Source organism: Chanodichthys erythropterus, chromosome 23 (assembly GCF_024489055.1).
Source record: "Chanodichthys erythropterus isolate Z2021 chromosome 23, ASM2448905v1, whole genome shotgun sequence".
NCBI classification, from domain to species: Eukaryota; Metazoa; Chordata; class Actinopteri; order Cypriniformes; family Xenocyprididae; genus Chanodichthys; species Chanodichthys erythropterus.
The window spans coordinates 9517373-9543291 of NC_090243.1; the positions used below are offsets into that span (position 1 = coordinate 9517373).

At 34.5% G+C, this 25919-nt stretch overlaps 2 protein-coding genes across 2 annotated transcripts; one reads left to right on the plus strand and one right to left on the minus strand.

The window, feature by feature from the left end:
• Positions 1-1340: 1340 nt before the first annotated feature.
• Positions 1341-17916, minus strand: pign (phosphatidylinositol glycan anchor biosynthesis, class N). The gene is made up of 29 exons (XM_067377790.1): positions 17658-17916; positions 17232-17483; positions 16901-17022; positions 16720-16818; positions 16532-16638; positions 15475-15599; positions 15057-15187; positions 14699-14815; positions 14505-14545; positions 14362-14421; positions 14153-14245; positions 14009-14064; positions 12989-13067; positions 12706-12888; positions 12422-12561; positions 10839-10938; positions 10597-10689; positions 10415-10506; positions 10139-10244; positions 7648-7756; positions 7086-7188; positions 6273-6375; positions 5975-6061; positions 5838-5893; positions 3019-3094; positions 2821-2894; positions 2241-2283; positions 2073-2125; positions 1341-1936 (listed from the first exon to the last, which is right to left on the minus strand). The coding sequence occupies exons 2-29, from the start codon at positions 17456-17458 to the stop codon at positions 1813-1815; spliced, it is 2799 nt and encodes a 932-aa protein (XP_067233891.1). The 5' UTR covers positions 17459-17483; positions 17658-17916; the 3' UTR covers positions 1341-1812.
• Positions 17917-18555: 639 nt separating this feature from the next.
• cops5 (COP9 signalosome subunit 5) lies at positions 18556-25853 on the plus strand. Its single transcript, XM_067377870.1, has 8 exons — positions 18556-18893; positions 18992-19226; positions 19942-20070; positions 20477-20542; positions 20631-20716; positions 20793-20904; positions 23421-23569; positions 25599-25853. The coding sequence occupies exons 1-8, from the start codon at positions 18757-18759 to the stop codon at positions 25687-25689; spliced, it is 1005 nt and encodes a 334-aa protein (XP_067233971.1). The 5' UTR covers positions 18556-18756; the 3' UTR covers positions 25690-25853.
• The last annotated feature ends 66 nt before the right edge of the window (positions 25854-25919 follow it).

Consider the following 25919-nt stretch of genomic DNA (forward strand, 5'->3'; position numbering starts at 1 on the left):
CTGCTATTATTTGACTGACAGACGGCAGCGGTTGCAGTTAAAAATTAAGATATTTTGGATAAAATCCGAGAGCTTTCTGATCCCCCATAGAAAGCAACACAATTTCCACTTTCAAGGTCCAGAAAGGTAATAAAGACATTGTTAAAATAGTCCATGTGACTACAGTGGTTTGACCTTAAATTATGAAGCAATGAGAATGTTTTGTGCGAAAAAACCCCCCAAAAAAACGATTATTCAACATTTTCTTCTCTTCCGTGTCAGTCTCTGACAGTGTTCACGTTGTAAACACAGTGCAGTGCTTCCGGGTTCTACGTCAGAATGCTGACTCGTTATTGGCCGGCTCCTGTGTCAGCATCACACGCATGCATCGTGGAGCTCACATTAACAGCGTCGGAGATTGACATGGAAGAGAAATTGTTATTGTTGAATAAAAGTGTTTTTCTTTTTGTTTGTTTTTTCACAAAAAGTATTCTAGTCGCTTCATAATTTACGGTTGAACCACTGCAGTCACATGGACTATTTTATTTAACAATGTCTTTAGTACCTTTCTGGGCCTTGAAAAATGGTAATTGCTTTGCTGTCTATGGAGGATCAGAAAGATCTCGGATTTAATCAAAAATATCTTAATTTATGTTCTGAAGATGAACGTAGGTCTTACTAGTTTGGAACGACATAAGGGTGAGTAATGACAGAATTTTCATTTTTGGGTGAACTAACCCTTTATGACAGGTATGTTTTAACTACACTACTGTTCAAAAGTTAGGGCTAAGTTTTTTTTTTAAAGATATGTTCATTGAGGCTGCATTTATTTGACCAAAAATACAGGGAAAAAAGTAATATTGTGAAATATTACAATTAAAATGAACTATTTTAACTTGACTATTAACATAACTTTCTATTTTAATATTTTTAAAAATGTAAATTTATTCCTATGATGGCAAAGCTGAATTTTCAGCACATGATGTCACATCATACTTCAAAAATAATTTTAATATACTGATTTGGTGCTACATTTCTTATCATCAATGTTGGAAACTGTTGTTCTGCTTAATATTTGTGTGAAAACCTTAATACATTTTTTTTTTTTCAGGATTCTTTGAAGAACAGCATGTTTTTGAAATAGAAATCTTTTTAAAAAAATTCTAAATGTCTTTAATGTCACTTGTGATCAATTTAATCTGTCCTTTACCCTAAAAATCTGTCTTTTACTGACTACAAAATTTTGAAAAGTAGTGTATATTTCCTATGCAGTTTATTTAAACACTGCAATGTTGTGCTGACAAAGAACAGGGTCAGTGTTTTTGTGATTTTATAAAAATGGCATGACACTTAATGTAAAGGTTTATTGTAAATAAATAATTTTACACATTTAAATGAAAATATTAAAAATACAGTATTATAAAACTACACATTTACCATAATACCATCTGAGAATTAGATTCTAGTCAAAATCAGCTGACATACAGTATCAGTATAGTAACATTCCTCACCTTTGGCATAAATCATACAGTACGTATACAGAGACAAAATCAAGCACTTTCCCTTTAACCTGTGCCTGTCTTGTGGTGTTTGTTTCCCCTGAAGTCCCAGAATTAATATACCTATAAATTCACTATATATGTATTAAAAACAGATAACTTATTAGTTATACCAAACAGAGGCTTCCTCTTACAGTCTGAGATGCAGAGTCATACGTCTTAAGTAATACTGATGTTAAGAATTTCTCAGAAACATCAGTCATATTATTGTGCAGTTGAATGTTTGTTTTTTGCACCTTGTAAACATTAGGATGGAGGTCCAGGTATGAGGTCGTCATCTAAAGTGCATCTTTCGTTTCTGTCCAATGATGATTCTTTTGGAGGTTAAAATGTGCGTCATGACACTCAGCAACATGAGGAAGATGGTCATTGACATTACAATGACATAGTGACTAATACTGCAACACAAAAGAAACATTTTATCATATTTATGCAGTCTGTACATTTACACATATGCAATGACAAAGTGAGCTTGTGTTTCAAGAGGTTAACAAGATGGAAGCTAAGACAAGAAGTACAAAACAGTTAACTCACCTAGTTCCTATGTCAAGCCAGCTTCCATAATCTTTTACTAAGAAAAAAAAGTGCTGGTGAAAAAGAATGGATTGATAAATGATTAATAAAAAGAAGTCCTTCATGCAATAATAATTTGCAATAATTAAACTGAACAAATATTTAATTTGTTCTCCATGCTAAGCTTACCAATGCCATCAAGTCTGAGATAACAAGCACAACGAGGAAAAGGCTAGAAAACAAATACAGATTTTATGTGAACATGCAAAATAATGTTATAAAATTTTATATATATATATATATATATATATATATATATATATATATATATATATATATATATTACACAAAGACATTTTTTGTTCCAGGAAACATATGGAGCCCTGCACATAACATTTCCTTTGATTCAACTAAACCAAAGGAATGAATTAATATTTTTATTATATCGTGCACACACTTACTTCAAACGGGGGAACTAAGTATTAAAATATGCTGATGTATTTGCAAGTCATAGGAACGAATTGTTAATTCATGGCCATGGTTTACATATTTTCCCAGCATGTCCACAGTGCTCCATAGGAACATATCCAAATTGGACTTTGTTTATTTGTTAATCAAATGCACTTGATTCCAAAGCCCCAATGAACAAGGAAGTGTCTTTGAAGGCTTGAGCCCAAATATAGCATATGCTTAAAGTAGCAGTCAGTGTGTAAACTGAGAAAGACCTGCTGATTTCCTGCAGTACTAATTATTCTGCAATGTGAAGTACCTTCGTGATGAGAGCTGCGTTGACACTTGAATACTTTCGAATGTGCACATCACAATTACAAATGGAATTAAAACCTGAAAGAGGATGAAACAGTGGAAAGCTGCATAAAACATAGTTGTGCACTAATTAAAAAAAAACAAAAAAAAAACAAAAAAAAACAGCATAAGTTTGAAACTTCAGGTTGAGCAAGAGTCATACCTTCCACATTAACAGGCCGCCCATGATGAAAGGGTTGAAGACGGTCAGAAAGCAGTACACTGAGGCTGGGTCAAAACTGTGAGGGTGGATCAAGGCATAATTATTAGTGTTGGGGAAAGTTACTTTTAAAAGTAATCCATTAAAATATTGCGTTAATCCCTAAAAAATGTAACTAATTGCATTAGTTACTTTTTATGGAAGTAATGTCTTACAATGCGGGGCTTGCTTGTTCGTTTTTTAATAACAGTGTTAGGGGTAACGCATTGCAAGTAACTTGAGATACGTAATCAGATTACTTTTTCAAGCAACTAGTAAAGTAATGCATTACTTTTTCAATTTACAACAAAATATCTGTTACTTTTTCAAACAAGTAACGCAAGTTACTTTTTCACATTTATTGACTGACAGCTCTCCTGTCCCCATGTAGAGAGAAATGAGGTTAAGAGGTGTTGTGTGTGCTGTGTGAACGTAATGGGTATTGTAGTTCTAGACTAAATGTGAACATGCATTTACTCATCTTTGCTGGTGATCTTCAATGATCTAATCACAAATCTGATGTTTATCTAAAGTCATTTTTGCTTATTAGTATGGTTGAATTGGATCATCACAGGTCAGCAGCAAAGACATTGGTGAATAAAGTGAGATTAAATACATAAAGTAATTTCTTTTAATCTTCGGAAGAGACGTGAATTGCGCGGCTCTCTCTCAAGAAGTGAATCAAATTGACGTTCTCCTTGTTCTGTGTGATTGGCTGTTTGCCGCACGTGTCACAATTTCAGGTGCATGTGCTTTGCAAACTCTGGATTAAACCTGAGTAGGGCTGTCAAACGATTAATTGCGATTAATCGTATACAAAATAAAAGTTGGAGTTTGCATAATATATGTGGGTGTACTGTGTGCAATTATTATGTATATATAAATATACACAAATTAATGTATATATTTAAGAGAAATATGTTATTTATGTACAAAATATTTTATTTATATATAATATAAATGAGATTAAAATATAAATAAATACATATACTTGTAAATATTTCTCAAATATATACATGAATGTGTTTGTATTTATATATACATAATAATTACACACAGTACACACACATATATTAGGCAAACCCAAACTTTTATTTTGTATGCGATTAATCGTTTGACAGCCCTAAACCTGAGTTGACAGAAAGTTTATATAGAGAGTTGTGCAACAGTTGATTTGTCTGGATTTGTCAACTCCAAACCTACTCTGAAACTCAGAGTTTGTTCAACTAGCTTCATTCAACAGGCCACAGAGCAGCGGGCCGATCTCGATCATACAACATTTCTACACGTGCGCTGAATAGAAACCATTTGAATTCACCGCAGAATTAATTTCATCGCTGTGAAATCTGGTGAGAAGCATTCACATTCATCACAGAATTCTGTTAAACCACAGATATCCGCTGTGGACACTGTTTGATCTGATATCTGTGGTTTAACAGAGAATTCTGCAATGAATTTAACTTAAATGCTTCTCACAAGATTTCAGAGCAATGAAATTAATTCTGTGTTGAATTCAAGTGGTTTCTTCCCAGCGCACGTGTAATCTGGAAACCATGAGACATATTGTGACACTTAACAGAAATAACTTGAGGCAGAAATGGTCTAATATTTTCGAGTGCTTTTAAGTGTTTCACACAACTTTTCCCAGCACTTCAAAGCTTTATATCGCCCAGTTTAAATGTTATTTTTAATGTGATGTCCAAAACATTATTTGTTCATAATTCATAGTTTGTCCCCATTTGCAAAACTAGTTTCACGATGTAGGAAAGCAAACACTTATTTAGAAATAAAAAGAATAAATTACCACTGTAGTAGATGCTGCAGATGAGCACTTATTGGCCATTTCCACACCCTAGTATATATTTTTAATATTTATTAATAAAAATTAAAAAAAAGTTAATATTATCTGCATCTCAACTCAAGCTCAGTGCTTTTCTGTCAGTCCTCACAGCACTGCCAAATCAGGGGCTGGTGCCACCTTAGAACTTAAAGGGTTAGTTCACCCAAAAATTAAAATTCTGTCATTAATGACTCACCCTCATGTCGTTCCACACCTGTAAGACCTTCATTCATCTTTGAACACAAATTAAGATATTTTTGATAAAATCCGATGACTCAGTGAGGCCTCCATTGAAGCAAGTTAATTTACACTTTCAGTGCCCAGAAAGCTACTAAAGACATATTTAAAACAGTTCATGTGACTATAGTGGTTCAACCTTAATGTTATGAAGCGACGAGAATACTTTTTGTGCGCCGAAAAACAAAATAATGACTTTATTCAACAATATCTAGTGATCACAACACTGCTTCATGAAGCTTCAAATCTTTCGGAATCTTTTGTTTCGAATCAGTGGTTCGAAGTGCGTATCAAACTGCCAAATTCACGTGATTTCAGTAAATGAGGCTTCGTTACGTCATAAGTGTTTTGAAATTTCAATGTTTCACCACTGGGGGCGATGATCTGAAACTACGAAAACATGCTGTAAATATTGCCGCAAATTTTGAGAAATGCCGCTCATTTTAGGCCGCAAAAATCAGAAAAAAATCCCGCAAAATCCTGAAAGGACTGGACAATACATGGGAAAACAAAGTAACTTGTGTTACTTATTTGAAAAAGTAACTCAGATACTTTGTTTTAAATTTAAAAGTAATGCGGTACTTTACTAGTTACTTGAAAAAGTAATCTGATTATGTAACTCAAGTTACTTGTAATGTGTTACCCCCAACACTCATAATTATATTCAAATCTATTTTATAGCCCTTTTATTCTTCAAGCAGCTTACCTGTTGATAGAGGCAATGTTACCGCAGCCAAAGAAAGCAGTTATTATGAAAAACACCTGTTTAAACAGTTAAGGACTGTAAGCATATATCAACAATCATAAGACACAAATCAAATAGTCTGTAGTTCAAAAGGATGCAAAAAAGTAAGATCTCCGAATGTCATCCAGTCTCAGTTGCCTGATTTTGGTAATGTCAATATTTTCAGCAAAATCAATGCTGCAGAGCTGAGGAAACAGGAAACGGTACAATCAGTAAAAAGAAAGAAAAAATGTACTACTCTTGTGGTAAGTTTATAGAGAACAGACATATTTCAGTGGTTAAAAATATAGCCTAATAAAAACAAAACTTGACACAGTGCAATAATCTTCAACCACATAGTTGAAGACATTTCTCATGAAGGTAGAAGGGAAGCCCCTAAATAAACCCCAGCATTACCTCAGTTCGATATGTACTTTCTTGAGTGGTCATGGCTTCCTGTTCAATGTTGATCCATGCAAACATGAGCCATGACAGCACCGGAGGAAAAAGAGCTTCATACCTTCACAGAACACAACCCAAATTAGAATAAGAGCTTTAAATTCAATTTAAAATGTTAATTTAGTATAAATTATAATAAAATAACAAATAAATTTACAATAAAACAAAATAAATTTGATTAATGTTTTAAGAATATACACTACTGATTAAAAAAAAAAAAAAATCTTGTCTTGGTTTCCACAAAAAAAAAAAAAAAAAAATATTACACACCGCCATTGTTTCTTGAGCAGCAAATCAACACATTAGAATGATTTCTAAAGGATCATGTGACACAGAAGACTTGAGTAATGATGCTAAAAAAAATTCAGCTTTGCCATCGCAGATATGTTTATTTTTAAAATAAATTAAAATAGAAAACTTTAAAAAAATATTTCACAATATTACTGTTTTTACTTTATGTTTACTGACTGCAACCTTTTGAACGGTAGTGTATTATTTAATTCTTAATGAATTTAAATAATTATTTATTAGAATATATTGTCTGTAATTGAAACAGTCTCAAACCAGTCAGCTGCTGAGCTGAAAACGTTTGCAACTTAACTGCTTACTGCAAGCGCTATGTGGTTTCATTTCAAATTCCATTTCCTTGGCTGGACAACCTCAAAAGAAGAATTTGACTAAATCGAACATGCTGAATTTCTGTTAAACTAAGCACTGCCACATACAAACTGCTGATAGGATGGCATTAGTTTGAGGGTCAGTAGGTTTTACCCTGTGCTCAGAAGAAGGTAGACACACACCAAGGACACCAGGATACTCAGCAGTCTCTGAAAGAGCTTGGTTGAACTCAACAATGGTACCAAAAATGAGGAAACTAAAAAAAAAAAGTGTGAGAGAATAGGGGATGAAGTACAAACAGGATGGAAGAAAACAAGAAGTGCAATTCATTGGTTAAAGATGCATCACTGCTCAGGACTGGCTTATTTATAGTTGTCTCTGAAAATGAAGCTTGGGTAATGTGAAAGTATTTAAATTAACACACACACAAAAAAAACCTTCAAGGTCAAGGGTTCCTCATACCATTTAATTACTTTGAAAATGTGCCAAACCTGTATGACTTCCTTGCTTCTACACAAGATATTTTGGGGTCCAAAAGAACACTGGACCCCATTGTAAGGACCCAAAAAAAAAAAACACATTCTTCTAAATATCTTATTTTGTGTTTGAAAACAAATAAGGGTGAGAAAATAAATTTTTGAGTAAACTACCGCTTTACTGTAATTCAATGAGTCTATATCGGTAATAGAGCAGCATGCAAATGGAGATGACAAACCTAGAGTGAACCAGCTAACGAGCTGGTTGAAGAGTGGCAGGCCTTGCTTCAGCTGCAGACTGGAGTGGGTGCTGGTCAGGGTATAAGCACACAGCACCACCTGCACCATCTGGAAATGCATGCAGAAAAGCTCCCCAGATAAGTTTAAATTGGATTACATTTAGATCAAGTGTTGATTTAGATGGTTTTATTATTTTGTACTGTGATAACGAGCAAACAATGAGATCATGGAAGTAAACGTTTACAATACTCATGCTTTGATTTTTACTTTTTGGTTTACTAGCAAAACATAAAAAACGTGCTTGAATCTGTCTGCTGCGGTTGCAAGACATTTCAGGCAATTTCACAGCATCAGGAAATGCAGTGTATACTATAACAAATTATAGATAATCAATTGCAGTTTACATCTGCAAAATAGGTTGAACTTCTTTCATACCCATTGAGAACCATAATGGAGGCCATATGAACCTCTAATGTGTTTGTTTTGATTTCCATGTGCTTTTGGGTCTTGAATGGCACTTATTTTGATGTTCTTATTATTTCTAAATTGTATTTGTGTATCTTGTCAAGTCATTACTTCCTAGTGTATTTACTGTACAGCCCTTCTGTTCTTCCTGTGTTTTTTTTTTTTTTTCTGTGAGCCTAGTTCGTTTAGTGAGACAACTGTCTTAACTTCCTGGTTCTCTTGTATTTATCTAGCTCATCTGAACCTGCTCTTTACAGAACCGTAATTAATTAAACCATAAAAATAGGTAGGTAATTAAAAAAAAAAAAAAAAAATCAAAACGCTAACTAAAAAAGATTAAAGGCCTGTTCGCACCAAGAATGATAACTATAAAGATAAAGATATAGTTCTAAAAATCGTTCAATAGCAGTGTCCACACCACAGATATAATGATAACGATATAGAGAAATAATGTCATTGGGATCACTTTCAGAACTATTTTTTTTTCCAGCTGTTGAACGATAAAACACAGACAGCCAATCGGAATTCATCCTAATTTAAGGGCTCGAGCATTTAAAATGGCAGATAACATTGCGGAGAAGTTACTCGCCGAGGTCCAGAAAAAGCCACCGCTGTCTGACAAGTCAAAAAATGAGATGACAGGCTAGCAAACAGTGTAATATAAAATTAACTAGTTTCAAAAACATTGTCTTGCTTCCTTTGAAGTTGCAGTGAAAAGGTGTTGTTTTTATTCCACTATGTTGACTTCGCCAGCGAAATTCACTGTTAGATTAGATCGATTACACTAGCTATTCACTTGAAACATAGCATGCTGAGGACATCTGTTGGTTAGCTGTGTAAATGCAACAAGAACAGCAAAAACATGTACAGCGCGCAGTGCGTGAGCTTAGAATAAACACACTGTTATCGTTCATTGGTGTGAATGCAAATATAGTCATCTTTTATAGTTATCATTCTTGGTGTGAATGATGAGTTGTCAAAATATTAAATATTAAAGGTGCCCCTAGAATCAAAATTTGAATTTACCTCGGCATAGTTGTATAACAAGAGTTCAGTACATGGAAATGACATACATTGAGTTTCAAACTCCATTGCTTTCTCTTTCTTATGTAAATCTCATTTGTTTAAAAGACTTTCGGAAAACACGCGGATCTCAACATAACACCGACTGTTACGTAACAGTTGGGATCATTAATATGTATGCCCCCAATATTTGCATATATGCCAGTCCATGTTCGACGCATTAGACAAGGAAAGGCAGAATTAAGGTCTGGATCTGTGCACAGCTGAATCATCAGACTAGGTAAGCAAGCAAGAACAACAGCGAAAAATGGCAGATGGAGCGATAATAACTGACATGATCCATGATAGCATGATATTTTTTAGTGATATTTGTAAACTGTCTTTCTAAATGTTTCATTAGCATGTTGCTAATGTACTGTTAAATGTGGTTAAAGTTACAATCGTTTCTTGCTGTATTCACGGAGACAAGAGCCATCGCTATTTTCATTTTTAAACACTTGCAGTCTGTATAATTCATAAACACAACTTCATTCTTTATAAATCTCTCCAACAGTGTAGAATTAGCCAGTTAGCCGCAGGGCACAGCCTCAAACTCATACAGAATCAAACGTAAACATCAAAATAAATACTTTACTCACATAATTCGAAGCATGCATACAGCATGCATGACGAAGATCTTGTAAAGATCCATTTGAGGGTTATATTAGCTGTGTGAACTTTGTAAATGCACTGTAATATAGTCGAGAGCTCGTGTGGCAGGAAGCACGCGAATTAAAGAGGCGACGCGCTGAAAAAATATCAGTGTATAGTTTATGATGCCCCAAAATAGGCAGTTAAAAAAATTAATTAAAAAAAATCTATGGGGTATTTTGAGCTGAAACTTCACAGACACATTCAGGGGACACCTTAGACTTATATTACATTGCATTCTTGGGCACCTTTAAGCTAAATCTCAGGGGTACTTTAAGTAAATATTTTAGGTGAAAGAAGTTTGTGAATGACCTGGCAGATGAACAGCTGACGATCCCTTTGCATCACAGGAGAGCCTCTCCATGATGACCAGAGGTATGAGGACAAGTTGAAGAGGGTCAGCACTGCAGCACAAATTCTGCAGTACAACACATCAGATTTAGAAGATAAATCTTCCTGATGTCATTCAGCGGCACCGATAAAAGAGTATACATGTGTTTAAGTGTTTAACAGTTTAAAATAAGAAAATTAACACAAAAGATTGTATATGACAGTCCCGGGATCAGTAAGTGAACAAAGAGTGCTCACACATAGTTAACGTTGGGTTCCCGTCCCACCACAGGCAACAGTGGAAACACAGCCAGAAAGAGACAGCTAAACATCCAGCTCAGTGACCTGAACTACAGCAGAATAAAGAACAAAAACAGGACCTCAAAAACACACACCTTGCAAACCTCATATCAGAGCAGGCCTTGAGGAGGTGACCTTACCTTTGCTTTTGTATAGAGGCCAGAAACCATAGGCCACAGCGCCAGCACCACCAGCCCCAAGGTCAACATGGCCCGATAGAAAAAGCTTGTGACCTAAAAAAACACCAGCAGACAGGAAATTAGAGAAGTGAAAGAGTCAACACCTAATTTACTATAGTGCTAAAAAGTTCTAATGCTAAAACTGCAAGCATACTTGATGATACCAGACTTCATGTCTAGCACATAGTTAAGCAAGCACTTACTAGTAACTCAATTCCGAATGTAACCAGCAAAAAATATCCAAAGCATTTGCTGAGTGGTAATGAGGGGATCGAACGAATCAGACCAGCAAGAGTTTCAAATCTGTGACAGAGAGAAAACACACAAACTCTTAAAGTCAAGTAAGGACAAGAAACAGACCTGGAATAACATTTTACACATTTAAATGTAATGCAGATTTTCAAAACATTTACATTTTTTTGTGAAACAAGTCCATTTTCCAATTCGTCCTCTCTCTATCATGTGAATAATTTTGCATATTGTTGAGCCTGTCTAGTTAATTTACATGTATTAATTTACACTATAGATTTAAATTTTAAATAATGTATTGGTATCTGTCAATATTGGCTATATATTATTGGATTTAACTGTGCATGCTCTTTTCTCCTGTATTGTTATATTTAAATATATTTGCCTTCATCTAACACTCAATTAAAGTTAAAGGTATACTTTGGCCCTCTAGTGTTTAAGTAAACTGCATGCATATTGAGGAATAACATTGTTGATTTCTTGTGACACTAGAACAACTTTTCTCTATTTATGGATATGATGAGACACACGGTTGAGTGATGTATGTACACAATTCCTGCAAAAACCACCCCGCCCAGTCTAAAATATAGAGTGCTTCTCAAATGGAAGTCTGCGTCCTAGTAAGGCTGCATATCTTGGCTGCTTGAGCTGCTGAAGGATTCAATTTGAAAGATCCTTGGAAGGCAGCCTTCATTCCGTATCTTTACTTAAGCTCATTTTGAAGGATGCATCAAGCATATCCTTTGCACACTTTCCATTTCACAAAAAAACAAGTCGGTAGCCTCGGCACTAATTGAGTTCATTATGAAATTTAAGACAAAAATAAAGTTTTTGGGGATGAAAGCTATAATAATGTAAGCTAGTGGGAGACCACAGAGGGTTGTCATTCACTGAAGGATTGATGATGTGTTGACTCATTATATAAATTTTGTTCATTTTGAAAAAAAAAAAAATCCTTTAATCTAGTTAAAAATGTATTTTTAATAAAGCTGCTAAATGTAATCTTTAGTAAATCTCGAAATGAACATCCATTTTTTATACTGTACATTTTTATTTTGTGATGCCTAAATTCACTTTTTTATTATTGATTTTAATGAATATTTAATATTTTAATAATATTTAATTATCCATGCTCATTTCTCCTATTGTTACATTTAGATTACCTTTCTAGTCATCTAATGCTCAATTAAAGTTAAACTTTAAAAATGCTACCAATTTAATAAACACTGTTAAATGTAATCTTTAGTAAGTCTCAAAATGATTAGACATTTTTCAAACTGTACAGTATAATGTCTAAATTAACATGAATGCTTGTAGTATTTTTAATTATTTATTAAAGAATATTTATTTGAGTTTTATTTTTAATTAATTTAAATACAATTTCTTATTTATCAGCCTTAGCATGAAAATAATTAATCGGCCTAACAATTATTTGCCATTGTTTTAATGCTGGTAATAATAATCTGGGTCCTGAAGCAAAACCAGATAAGAACCACTAATATAGTAAATGCTAACAAAGCAGGGATAAGTAACTTACTCCCTCATGACGGAGTGCCACACGGGCACAGGGAGCAAGCAGTAGATGTAGTAGGTCCAAGGACTCGACTGGACCAACAAGAACAGAGCCACAAGCAGACCTACACACAGAAACGCCTGGCCTAGATTCCTTTCCGTTACCTAGAACACCACAAAACACATAAAGGATGTGAGATATCTCACACCTTTTTACACCAACAAACCACTAACCTTTTATTAGTTCAATGATCATGATCTGCAATGACAACAAGCTGCATACAACGAAATACAACATCTCTTGCTTACCATATGCATGTTAGATGGAGGTTTGCGTAGGCTAGCATGGGTCTTCAGGATGAACAAAACCACATAAGAGGTCCAACCAATAAAACCCAGAACCACACTGCTGCCCAGGAAGAACCGATCATACGTGTGATAATATGACAAGCCTTCCATGGCCTGGGCGATCAGATCTTCACAATAATGGATCTGGAGGAAAAAAGAAAAGAGGAGAGGAGAGATATTGCAAAATGAAATAAAGATAATCAACGAGTCAGTTTGGACATGACGACAACCAATCAACACTTACTGCTTCATTAAACTGTCCTTTATTGATCAAATCTCTTGCCTGACGCACAAAATCCATCTGTTTAGAGTCAGTCAGAGGCCTAGAAGCAAAAAGGAGAATCTCACAGAGTGATCTGACCTTGCCAGCTGTATACCAGAAAACTGCTTAGCCAATTAAATTGAAGACTGAACATTGTTTAATGAATAATTAACATTTTTGTCCAGTCATAACATCAGTGAAATTTAATTTAAAGGGGTTAGTTCACCCAAAAATTAAATATTTGTCTTTAATTACTCACCTTCACGTCGTTCCAAACCAGTAAGACCTGCGTTCATCTTCGGAATACAAATTATATTTTTGATGAAATCCAAGGGTTTCTGAACCACACATGGGCAGCAACATCATTGCACCTTTTGAGGTCCAGGAAGACATCGTTAAAATAGTCCATGTGACTACAGTGGTTCAATCTTAGTATTATGAGGCGATGAGAATACTTTTTGTGCCTAAAACAAAAAAATATATATTCTCGTCGCTTCATAACATTAACGCCGAACCACTATAGTCACATGGATTTTAATAATGTTTTTACCTTTCTGGGCCTTTAAAGGTGGTTCAGAAACCTCTCAGATCTCATCAAAAATATCTTAATTTGTGTTCCGAAGATAAACAAAGGTCTTACGGGTGTGGAACGACATGAAGGTGAGTAATTAATGAAAGAAATTTCATTTTTGGGTGAACTAACCCTTTAATATTGAGCATTTCCCCTTCCTACTGTACCTTTAAAGGTTTTTACGTTTATGTAAATTACTTCTGATATGATTGGCTAACCAGTTCACATCTGAAAACTAATAATATAGTTTACATTGTGGTTTATCAGAAATGGCAGTCATATAAATGTGCTCATGATTTTGACATCAACACCATGACAATTTCTGAAATGCCAGGTGAATGTTATATTCAAGCCTTTTTATTTTAAAAAAAAGCAAGAATAATCCAGTTTTTTCATTATATATATCTCATTAAGCATTGACTTTTACTCACTGGTATGGTGTAAACAGAAAAGATAGCGTTGTTTCTTTCTTCTGTGCCATTTTCACCTGATTTAATAAACACAAGATGGTTATTTCAAGCTGGTTATTTCAAATAAAAAAGGGAGAGAATAAACCAAAATGTCCTTTACTTTACCCTGAACTGCTCCAAGATCTGAACAGCATTTGAATACATGCTCTCGGCCTTAAAGTGCTGGCTGTTATTCAGGTAATTCAGTGGTAAGACGCCCTGTAAAGCAACAAATGCTTCAGAAGATAATGTAACCAGTGCCTGTATATCTGTGTAGAAGTGTGATACTTTATTATTTCATCTGGGAATCTGAAATCTCTGAAAAACATGCTCACCACAGAGTTTAGAGGAAAGGGAACTCCTATTAGAGATGACATGAGTGGAGCAATATCAGCCTGCAAAACCATAAAAAGATCAAATTAGCAATGCTTCAATCATTTATACACATTTCAAAAGTAGATGAGACAGAAAATCTCACTTGATTGACATCCACTCTCTTGTATGTTTCTAACCCCCATTCTGAAACAAAAGAAGGGTTAGAAGAAATATTGACTAAATCAATTCTGCTGTTTAATGATGCCTGAATCTCTATTAATGATGTCTGAAAACTAATTTGCTTTGAAGAAGATGGAGATGGAGTGGTGTTAGACAACTAAGGGCCATTAAACAAACCTTTTAAATAATTATCATCATATTTTTGAAAGCCCTCCCGTTGTGCTGTCTGAACCCCAGCGCCCCATGCCACCAGTGGAGTCAGCGTCTCTGATGGGTGTCCCGCACCGTGAGATCCTATAAAACACATACTCATATACTGTAGTGTACAGTGATAAATATTCTTTTACACAAAATGCTGACTTGAACTATATAAATCAGGCAAAATATAAAATAGCATTGATGTTATTTCATTCTTAAAAAGATGACTTTGTTCAGAGGGATAGAAGTCATTTATTAATCTTTTCTTTCAAAGTTTTCATGTCATAGATTTATAAAGCTTTAGAGTTATAAAGACTAGGTCAGAGCGATGTTTTACCCCAATTTGTCATCCCATGGTCAGACGTAAAAACATAAGCCGTTTTTCCATCGTGCCCATAAAAGTCGTCCATCACAGTGACAATTTCAGCAACACCAGCATCAACCAGGCCAATGTTCTCTAGATATTCCCTATAAGAACAGAAATCCCAAAGAAAATATTAAATGTGAGAATTTGACAATGGTAGTAGCTCCACCTAGTGGTAAATCTGATGTCCAGGTGATCTGAATATGCATTTCCATATATTCATGTATCTCAATGCATTATACTACAATACAATTAAATTTATCTTGCACTTTTTACAACAAACATGGTTTTAAGGTGGCTTTACATAACATAATAAAATAAAACAGATAATAGGAAAAGGTGTTGTTAATCACATTACAATATTTTATGTGGTGAAATGAATTTTGCTTACTTTGACATGGGCCGGTGGGCATGGCCATTGGTGTCTATCCCCAAAAGATGAAGGAAAAACACATTCTGTTCTTCATGTAACTTATTCAGCAGAGTTTCATTGCTTTTGGCTACACTGAGAAAATCCTTAACAAAAAAGGAAACATAAGACAATTAACAATCATATTCTATAATTCTTTGTTCTTTTGTTAAAAGATTTTAGGGTTGTATTGTATTGTTGTATAATGTTATATATATATATATATATACACACACACACAATTCAAATATTTGGGTCCAGTACAAAAAAAAAAAATCATGTGACAATGAAGACAGGAGTAATGATGCTGAAAATACAGCTTTGCCATCACAGGAATAAATTACATTTTAAAATATATTACAATAGAAATAAATTAATTTTAAATTGTAATAATATTTCAAAGCATGACTGTTTTTACTATTGTATTTACATCAAATAAATGCAGCCCCAAACTTCTGAATGGTACTGTGTATGAAATATCAGGGTTATTAATGTTAATGTTAACTAAAACTATTAAAACATTTCTGTTAATTTAAAAAGCTGAAATAAAATAAAATATAAATATTAAATTAGATATTAAATGATTAAATTAGATTAAATAATTCAATATTACATAATTAAATTAAAAACGTTGCCTTGACAATAAATTGAAATAAAGAGAACTAAAATTATTAACTGGAAATAAATAAAAACTAAAACTGAAATAAAAATAAATGAAACCTAAATAGCAATATTAAAAAAAAAAAATAGTGCATAGTGAAATTACTAAAAATTAAACTAATATATATATATATATATATATATATATATATATATATATATATATATATATATATATATATATATATATATATATATATGTTAATATGAAGTCATAAAAATGCATGTATAATAATTATCCAAAATATAATTTATTCCTAAATGCTGGGCAATGCTCTAATAAGTATAACAGACATTGCATTGAAATAACAGTTGTGCAGGGCTTCTTTACATTTCATTCATCAAAAGCGACTGCATAAAAGCACATTAACTATCCTACCTTCACTTCATCAAATACCCATGTATCAAGTCTGGAAGCGTCAGTGGAGGCGAAATCCTCCCGCTCTGGAGGGTATGTGTGAGTGTACACATGGTCTCCAGTGGCTCCTACAAAACACACATGCTAGTAAAGCTACCAAATAAGGTCATTATACTCCCATATATCTACTCACAGGTGTGTGGTTATACCTTTAGCAAACATTGGTAATATATCAGGGCTGCCCCAACACCAGGTATGTCTGCTCTCATTGAAAACAGAATCAAACTCCACCGGATTTTCCTTCCAGCCTGTGAGCACAGAGATGCGAGACACATTATTAAGTTTACACACACATATAGGTAATACACAAACACATGTATGACTTCTTACCCTTGGCAACAGCACTAACGTCCTCATAAAAGCCCGCTAGTAGAGCCACATGACCTGGCCGTGATTCTGTAGGGACTCGCGTGTGTGACACTCCCCATGTGCCGCCCTCTTCAATTACACTCCTTATGACAGGAAACAATAGCATAAGTTAAATCTATTTATACACCAATGAACACATAAAACAATACTATTTAAGAGTCTGACTCTATCTATATGCAATGAATGGTGGTGGATGGTGAATTTAATCATTTAATCACTAAATTAAAAGAAGCTACTGAACTATTCTGGACCACATTGGTAAACAGGACAAAGATTATCCCATGTTCATCACCTTAGATAAGGAGCCCTGACTGTCCCATTGTCGTCTGGCTTAAAGAAACTGTCGGCTCTCAGACCATCTGCCACAAAGAGCACCAAGCGCTTGGCCGGAGGGGCCAGATGGACACGTTGTGGTGTCATTCCATGGACAAGAGGGGACGTGAAATAGATGTCAAATATTGAGACAAAGAAGACTACATGGACAAAGAGTCCCACAATGAAGAATGTCATCATCTTCATTTTGTCTGCGGTCAGACCTGGGGCACTTTTTTAGAAAAAGGAAAGGAAGACAAGCAAAAAGTTGGACATTTGAAATACATTCTGACATTTTCAATAGTCTTTAGAGTTTTGCCTTAAAGATTTTACATATTAACATGACTGTACATTCAAAAGGACTAAATAGTGAATTGAGTATGAATTTAATAAAATGTATTCTTACCGTTTTGCAAACTTCACACTGAAACAGAATCATAAAGTCGCTTATTCGAAGGTGTATAGCACATTAGTACTGTCAATGAAAGCACCCGGCAGAGCATGAGTGACCATGAGTCTGAGACAACACAACCTCAAACAAAGCGCGTCATAATCTTGTTTTAAGGTGCTGTTATATGTATGGCGAGCAACTTGGCTTTTGACCTGCTAAACCAAATATTTAGTAAGCAGATTAACTGAGAACTTTTCTTTACTTCCTCGTATTGGTAAACTTTGAACTGGAAATGCAATGCATCTTGGGAAATGTAGTTTACGCTCTGTAAGTTGCTCTCTCTCTCTCTCTCTCTCTCTCTCTCTCTCTCTCTTTCTCTCTAAGAATATGATTTCAAATGATTATTTCATTACATTTAAATAATGTCAGTTATTTTCATACTATAAAATGAATTTAAATACATTTGAATATACTGACCTTTTTATGGAAGCCATCTTAAAAACAATAATGTGTCTTTATCTTTAGTTTACAGAAACATAAAAATAAAAAGTCAAAAGTTTGATAACCTATAATGATATAATACTCGTTGTAATAATTTTCTTTCAAAATTGAAAATTTTATTCGCCCCATAATAGTAATTAGTCGGCTTTTAGGATAGATAGATAGATAGATAGATAGATAGATAGATAGATAGATAGATAGATAGATAGATAGATAGATAGATAGATAGATAGATAGATAGATAGATAGATAGATAGATAGATAGATAGATAGATAGATAGATAGATAGATAGATAGATAGATAGATAGATAGATAGATAGATAGATAGATAACAACAATAACAACAGTCGCATTACGTTGAGACTTTTATTTTGACACCAATATAATTCCTTAGTTACGCCTATGCTAGCTAGCTTCACTCAGGTTTGAGAGTTGTTAGGTTTGTGAAGAGATACTGCAGGAGATTTGTTAATGATTGCTAAATGCTGAGTTTAAATGTTTAGATAAACTAAACACTTGATCTATTATCTAGTACTTTAAATATCGTAAATTGCTAGTGGTATTTAACATACTTCGTTATAGTTCACCTGGACATAAAAGCCGATTCTAGCTATGGCTGGCAGTAGCATAGCGATGAAAACATGGGAGCTGTCAAACAGCATGCAGGAAGTTCAGAGTATTGATGAAATATATAAGTATGACAAAAAACAACAACAAGAGATTCTGGCGGCCAAACCATGGACTAAAGAGTGAGTATACCACACCATAAGAACTTCTTCCTCCTCAAAAGATTGTTCTCGAATGATTAATAACACATTCTCATTCTCCATACTTGATTTGTTTACAGCCACCATTATTTTAAATACTGCAAGATATCAGCATTGGCGCTGTTGAAGATGGTGATGCATGCCCGATCTGGAGGAAACCTAGAGGTGATGGGACTTATGCTGGGGAAGGTGGATGGAGAGACCATGATCATCATGGACAGTTTTGCTCTACCCGTGGAGGGCACTGAAACCCGAGTCAATGCTCAGGCTGCAGCCTATGAGTACATGGCTGCTTATATAGAGAATGCTAAACAGGTACACTGAACCAAAAAGATTCTCTAAAATTAATTTTAGACAAATAGCTAATAAGAATAAACCCACATTTTGTTTCCAAATATGATAATATCCAATGCTGAATGTGTTTTCAACAATTTCTGAGGTGCAATATGCTGTGCTCCTTTAAATATATTATTTTAATAATTGATTTATAAGTATACTGCTTTCAGTTTTCACCATATAATATTAATTGAGAGGCTACATAGAATATTTGCCCTTTTAAAAATGTACTTATCACATCACAAGACCATTTAAAATAAATGAATGACGTAAAAAAAAAAAAGGTGATATAAATAAATGAGGACTAGTCAGAGGAACTAAAATATTCATGTATTGTGTGTATTGAATCATGAAATTTTCTGTGGTGTGATATAATAAACTCACCTAAAAATATTTTATTATTTCTTTTATAATAATTTTTTTGTGATCTAATATTAATTGATAGACTACATGGAATATTTGCACTTTTAAAAATGTATTTATTAAATCACAAGATCATTTAAAATGAATTAATGGAAGCAAAAAGGTGATTTAAAAAATAATAAAAAATGTTTAAATAAATAGTGATCAGTCACAGGAACAAAGACATACACTTTGTACATTCATAGACATATTATATGTCAACTCCCCATGAATGTCATGACCAGCAATGATTATAAAATATTATTAATTCATCATCTATGAATTCATTTAGGTGGGGCGGTTGGAGAATGCCATTGGATGGTACCACAGTCATCCTGGATACGGCTGCTGGCTTTCAGGCATAGATGTCAGCACTCAGATGCTTAACCAGCAGTTTCAAGAGCCCTTTGTCGCAGTAGTGGTAAGTGCTGTTGGAAAGGTTAAACGGGTTGCTTATTTTCCATTAGGGCTGATTTTGCAAAGTCCTGATACAGTCAATCTCTAAAGACAGAGGGGAAAATAGCTCAGCTACGAAATTGTTAAAGTATCAGTTAAAATTTAGCAATATCAGTGATCCATAATTGACCCCTGAAATACGAAGTTTGGTGACATCTGTGGTGGTGTCTGATTAATTGTTGTTGGCTTTGTAACTGAATACATTATACAGTTTACCCTTCGTTGCCATTGCTTATTTTGTGCCGAGGGCAAATAGCAAGCTGGTGCTCATAACTTTCACTTTCTAAACTGGCAGCTCAGTGTTTTCATTTGTTATATTTGACTGAACTGTTTTGCTTATTATAGTCCTTGTAATTTTTCATCCCTCTCAGATTGATCCCACAAGGACTATATCCGCAGGGAAGGTCAATCTTGGAGCTTTCAGGACATATCCGAAGGTAATCAGTAATCTGTTTTTTGTAACTGTGTAGTATTTCGTATTTATGCGAAAAGATTTTTCACCACATATTTACATGTTAACGGTAGGGTTACAAGCCTCCAGATGAGGGTCCATCTGAATACCAGACTATACCTCTTAACAAGATTGAGGATTTTGGAGTGCACTGCAAACAGTAAGCTTTTCTGTGCTTATATTGTACTTAATTTTACTAAATAGGAACTTAACAATAAACCGTTTTCTGCTTTTAGGTATTATTCTTTAGAAGTGTCTTATTTTAAGTCTTCCCTGGACCGCAAACTCCTAGAGCTGCTGTGGAATAAGTATTGGGTCAACACTTTGAGCTCCTCCAGTCTGCTGACAGTAAGCACTCTCTTTTATTTGTGTAAAATTATAAGGTTTGGTGTCCTTGTTACATATGTTACATGTTCTTACTGTAGTATTAACAGTTAATTATGCATAATTACATGTAACTAAGGGTACGTTTACAGGACAGTGATGTACTAAAAATGGAAATGTTTTTCCTTTGCGTTTTTCACATTGTCAAAATGTTCCCCGTTCACACAGATCCGCGAAAATGATTAAAAAGGCTTGTCGGCGCCGACAGCCTAGTGGTTAGTGTGCCGACATATAGCGCAAATGCGCTCACGGCGACCCGAGTTCAATTCCCGTCTCGAGGTCCTTTGCCGATCCCACCCCCCTCTTTCCACTCAGTGCTTTCCTATCTGCTCTCTACTGTCCTCTCCGAATAAAGGCACAAAAAGCCCATAAATATAACTTTAAAGAAGGCTGTATTATGCATTCCAGGATTGTAGTTGACGATGTCACTTTGTAAAGAAACACTGCACACCTATAGACTGAACTAGAGCTGCCCCCTAATATTCGACTAATCGTTAGTCGACTAAAATTTACTAAAATTTAATAGTCACGCAGTCCGTGAGGGACAGATTGTTCACAGCGGATCCTTGTAGTAATTACAGTATGTTGGTATACAGTATAACGTTCGCCTATCATCCATCGACCCCGAATATGGCTAATCATTTGAAACATGTAAGTAGTAGCAACTTTACATGGCCGCTCACTCTAACGTTAACCTAGATAAATGTGCACTATTATTAGGTGCATATCCAAGTGTTTGTGCGGAGTGCGCTGTACTTTAGCTTCCACACTTACCGTGAGATATGGAGGCGCCAGCGCGATTGCTTGCATTTTTTCCTGACGACAGCGGAAACAACTTAAAATACTCCGTCACTTTTGGTCATACAGATAATAGTAATACATCATTCGAAACTATAGGGTCTTCTTTTAATTGTGTAAACTCACAATAACAAGAAAACATTGCGCTTTCTACCATCTCGGTCTCTGTGAACTTAAGAGCATCAAAAAATAAACCAAAACTCAGTGTATACTTGCCTCACAGACATGAGAAATGTATCTATAGAAAGCTTGAAATGTCAAGCGATTAACAACCAATACCCTTATCAACCCTTTGAAATGTGCATATATGCGCATCCACTACTGCGGAGATGACGAGTCAGCATCCTCGACTTAATCTCTGCAGCCGAAAACACAGAAAACATTATCAATAAGTTCTTAAAATGTTTAGACAGTCTCCTTGTTGTTTTTTCACAACACATTCATAATCATTACTTTTGCCGGTGCGCCATGGCGAGCTTTATGCATGCGCTTGAGCGCTGATTAGGCTATGTATTATATATAGGCAATTAAAGACTCATTATTATGATTTATATGGCCTTTTAATATCCACATGTGATTAGTCAACTAATCACTTAAATGAACTAGTCTACTAGAAAAATCTTTTTGTCGAGGGCAGCCCTAGACTGAACACGTTTTGCATGATGACACAATTTTCTCAAATTTTTGTTTTTGTAGTTTACATGGCGACGATGTCAGTATAGTTTTCAAAAGTTTGCGTTTTCAGGCCCTCAAAATGCTGTTGTCATGTAAATGAATAGCCAAAATGCATAAGTGGATTAGTGTCAGTGCATTCGATTTTAGTTTAAAGTGGTGTTGTGTAAATGGCCCCTATCCCTAAACCAACCCCTATTTATAACCCTAACACTATTGTAAGTACATGTTGTTAATTAAATTACTCAATACTTAAATATACACTGAAACACTGACACCATAAAATAAAGTTTAACAAATTAGTATATTTCACAACTAGGAAATCTTCAGTAATTTTATAATTATTTAATATAAGTATAGCATTTATTTAAATGATATTCATCTGATTGTCATTATGTTGATATCTCTAAATCTTCTCCCATCTATGTTAAAATATTTACAAAATTATTATCCTTGCTGGAGATGTTTTGTTCTAGAGGGTACAAGTATTTTATGTGCACAAGATTGATAATATGACAGGGGTTTGTTGACAACCTGTGCCTATGATTAATATTTGTAGATGCTGCTTTTGTTTCCCTACCTATATGTTTTGAAAGCCTGTCATTGTTGACTACGACATTCTGTCATGAGCTTTGTTTAACACTTTCAATGAGCTGTAGACTATCTAAACAACAGCCTCAGAGCTCTGCGTTAGAGATAAATTGACTACTTGTCAAGAGCGACTTGCTACACCAAGGAAGAAGTGTTGTCAGTGATTACGTTGTCATCACAGACCGAGACCTTAAGTCATTGAGTCTGTCTTTATTGTGAATCCTCGTCTGGGCAGTGCACAACCTCACCTTCTGCAAACTTTTGAGACCCTTGTAAAGGGGGCTTCAGCAAACAATTCAAAAACCTTCTGAATTGAACATCAGTGAAAGACATGTTGTGAAGGTTTAAGTATTATTGTGAAATCGTGCATTAACCTAGAGCAAACTAAATGGTGTTGTTAATGGCTCTTGTTCCTTCAGAATGCAGACTACACCACTGGACAGGTGTATGACTTGTCAGAGAAGCTCGAGCAGGCAGAAGCCCAGCTGGGACGAGGCAGTTTCATGCTAGGCTTAGACACACATGATAGGAAATCTGAGGACAAACTAGCAAAGGCAACACGTGACAGGTAATACAGTCCCTATTAACTCAGTATTAACTGTGTTTCCTTTTATATTAAAGGGTTAGTTCACCCAAAAATTAAATTTCTTCCCTCATATTGTTTCAAATCCGCAAGACCTTTGTTCATCTTCGGAACACAAATTAAGATATTTTGATGAAATCCAAGAGTTTTTTTAATTTTTTTTTTTTATCTCCCATAGAAATTAACGGTATTACCACATTCAAGGTCCAGAGAAGTAGTAAAGACAATGTTAACGGTGACAGAAGCTCTGCAATATATCTTCAACGTAAAATGTAAAGGAGAATGACAGAGGAATTTATTTTTTTGTTTTTGCACCCAAAAAGTATTCTCGTTGCTTCATAACATTAAGGTTAAACCACTGTAGTCACATTGACTATTTTAACGATGTCTTTTCTGGACCTTGAATGACCTTGTTGCTTTCTATGGTAGAGAACAAAACCTCTTGGATTTCATCAAATATATCTTAATTTGTGTTCTGAAGATGAACGAAGGTCTTGTGGGTTTGGATTGACATGAGGGTGAGTAATTAATGACAGAAATTTCATTTTTGGGTGAACTAACCCTTTAAGTATCAGTTATGATAAATAAGTAAAAATAAATAGGTCAAGGCAAGTTTATTTATTTTCAAATGCCATATACACTGATCATTCAAATGCTTTATTGAGGTAAATTTAAAACATATGTTAATTTCGATATAATGCTAAAAAGTTTCATTCCATGTTGATTTTTTTTCTCAATTAAATTACAGAATTTTAAAGCTGCCGTAGAACGTCTTTTTTACAAGTTGTAATATAAGTCTAAGGTGTCCCCTGAATCAAAATACCCCATAGATTTTTTTTGTAATTAATTTTTTTAACTGCCTATTTTGGGGCATAATTAAATATGAGCCGATTTAGGCTGCGGCCCCTTTAAATTCTCCTGCTCCCCACCCACGGAGCTCACGCTTGCCTTTAACAGCATAAACAAAGTTCACACAGCTGATATAACCCTCTAAATTGTTCTTTACAAAGTGTTCGTCATGCATCATGTCTAATCGCGTAAGTATGGTATTTATTTGGATGTTTACATTTGATTCTGAATGAGTTTGATAGTGCTGCGTGGCTAAAGCTAACATTACACACTGTTGGAGAGATTTATAAAGAATGAAGATGTGTTTATGAATTATACAGACTGCAAGTGTTTAAAAAATGAAAATAACGACAGTCTTGTCTCCGTGAATACAGTAAGAAACGATGGCAACTTTAACCACATTTAACGGTACATTAGCAACATGCTAACGAAACATTTAGAAAGAGTTTACAAATATCACTAAAAATATCATGATATCATGGATCATGTCAGTTATTATTGCTCCATCTGCCATTTTTCGCTATTGTCCTTGCTTGCTTAGTCTGATGATTCAGCTGTGCTCATCCAGACGTTTTGCCCTTGTGTAATGCCTTGAACATGAGCTGGCATATGCAAATATTGGAGGCGTACATTTCAATGATCCCGACTGTTACGTAACAGTCGGTGTTATGTTGAGATTCGCCTGTTCTTCTGAGGTCTTTTAAACAAATGAGATTTATATAAGAAGGAGGAAACAACGGTGTTTGAGACTCACTGTATGTCATTTCCATGTACTGAACTCTTGTCATTTAACTATTCTAAGATAAATTCAATTTTTAATTCTAGGACACCTTTAATGTGGACTCAGACATTTGGATAAATACAAAAATTAATTTTACAAAAGTTTTTTTTTTTTTTTTATTGAGATTTAGAATGACTTTAAAATGCATTCAAATCTTTTCTTTTCATGTTTTTTATTTGAGGGGGGAGGTAAATTAGTTTCTTTTGAATTCTTTTGAATATTCATATTTTATATGAGATAATGGGTTATTACTAACACGAGTCTCTGTGTACAAAGTCCCCACTTTTTCACTTGTACTATAGTGCCACTAAGGACATAATACATTTTAAATACATTTTAACATATTTTAATATTTTTAATAACAACATTTGCTTTGCTTTTCAGCTGCAAAACAACCATTGAAGCAATTCATGGTTTGATGTCCCAAGTTATCAAAGATAAGCTCTTCAATCAAGTGAACACATCTACCAACTGAACTGGGAAGGAACTCAAGTTAGATGACTTCACATGCTGTGTTTGCTTAGTTACGTGTTCGTTCGTTATGATTCAGCTTTGAAAGATTCAAAGCAATTCTCCTGTAGGAATGTTTGAATCATTTGTCATTTGTTTTAGCAAAGAAATAAATGCTGTTTGGGTTTATTAGTCGCTTCATCTTTTCTTTACTTAATTTACTTAAATGTAATTTTTATTATGTGTGAAACGGCT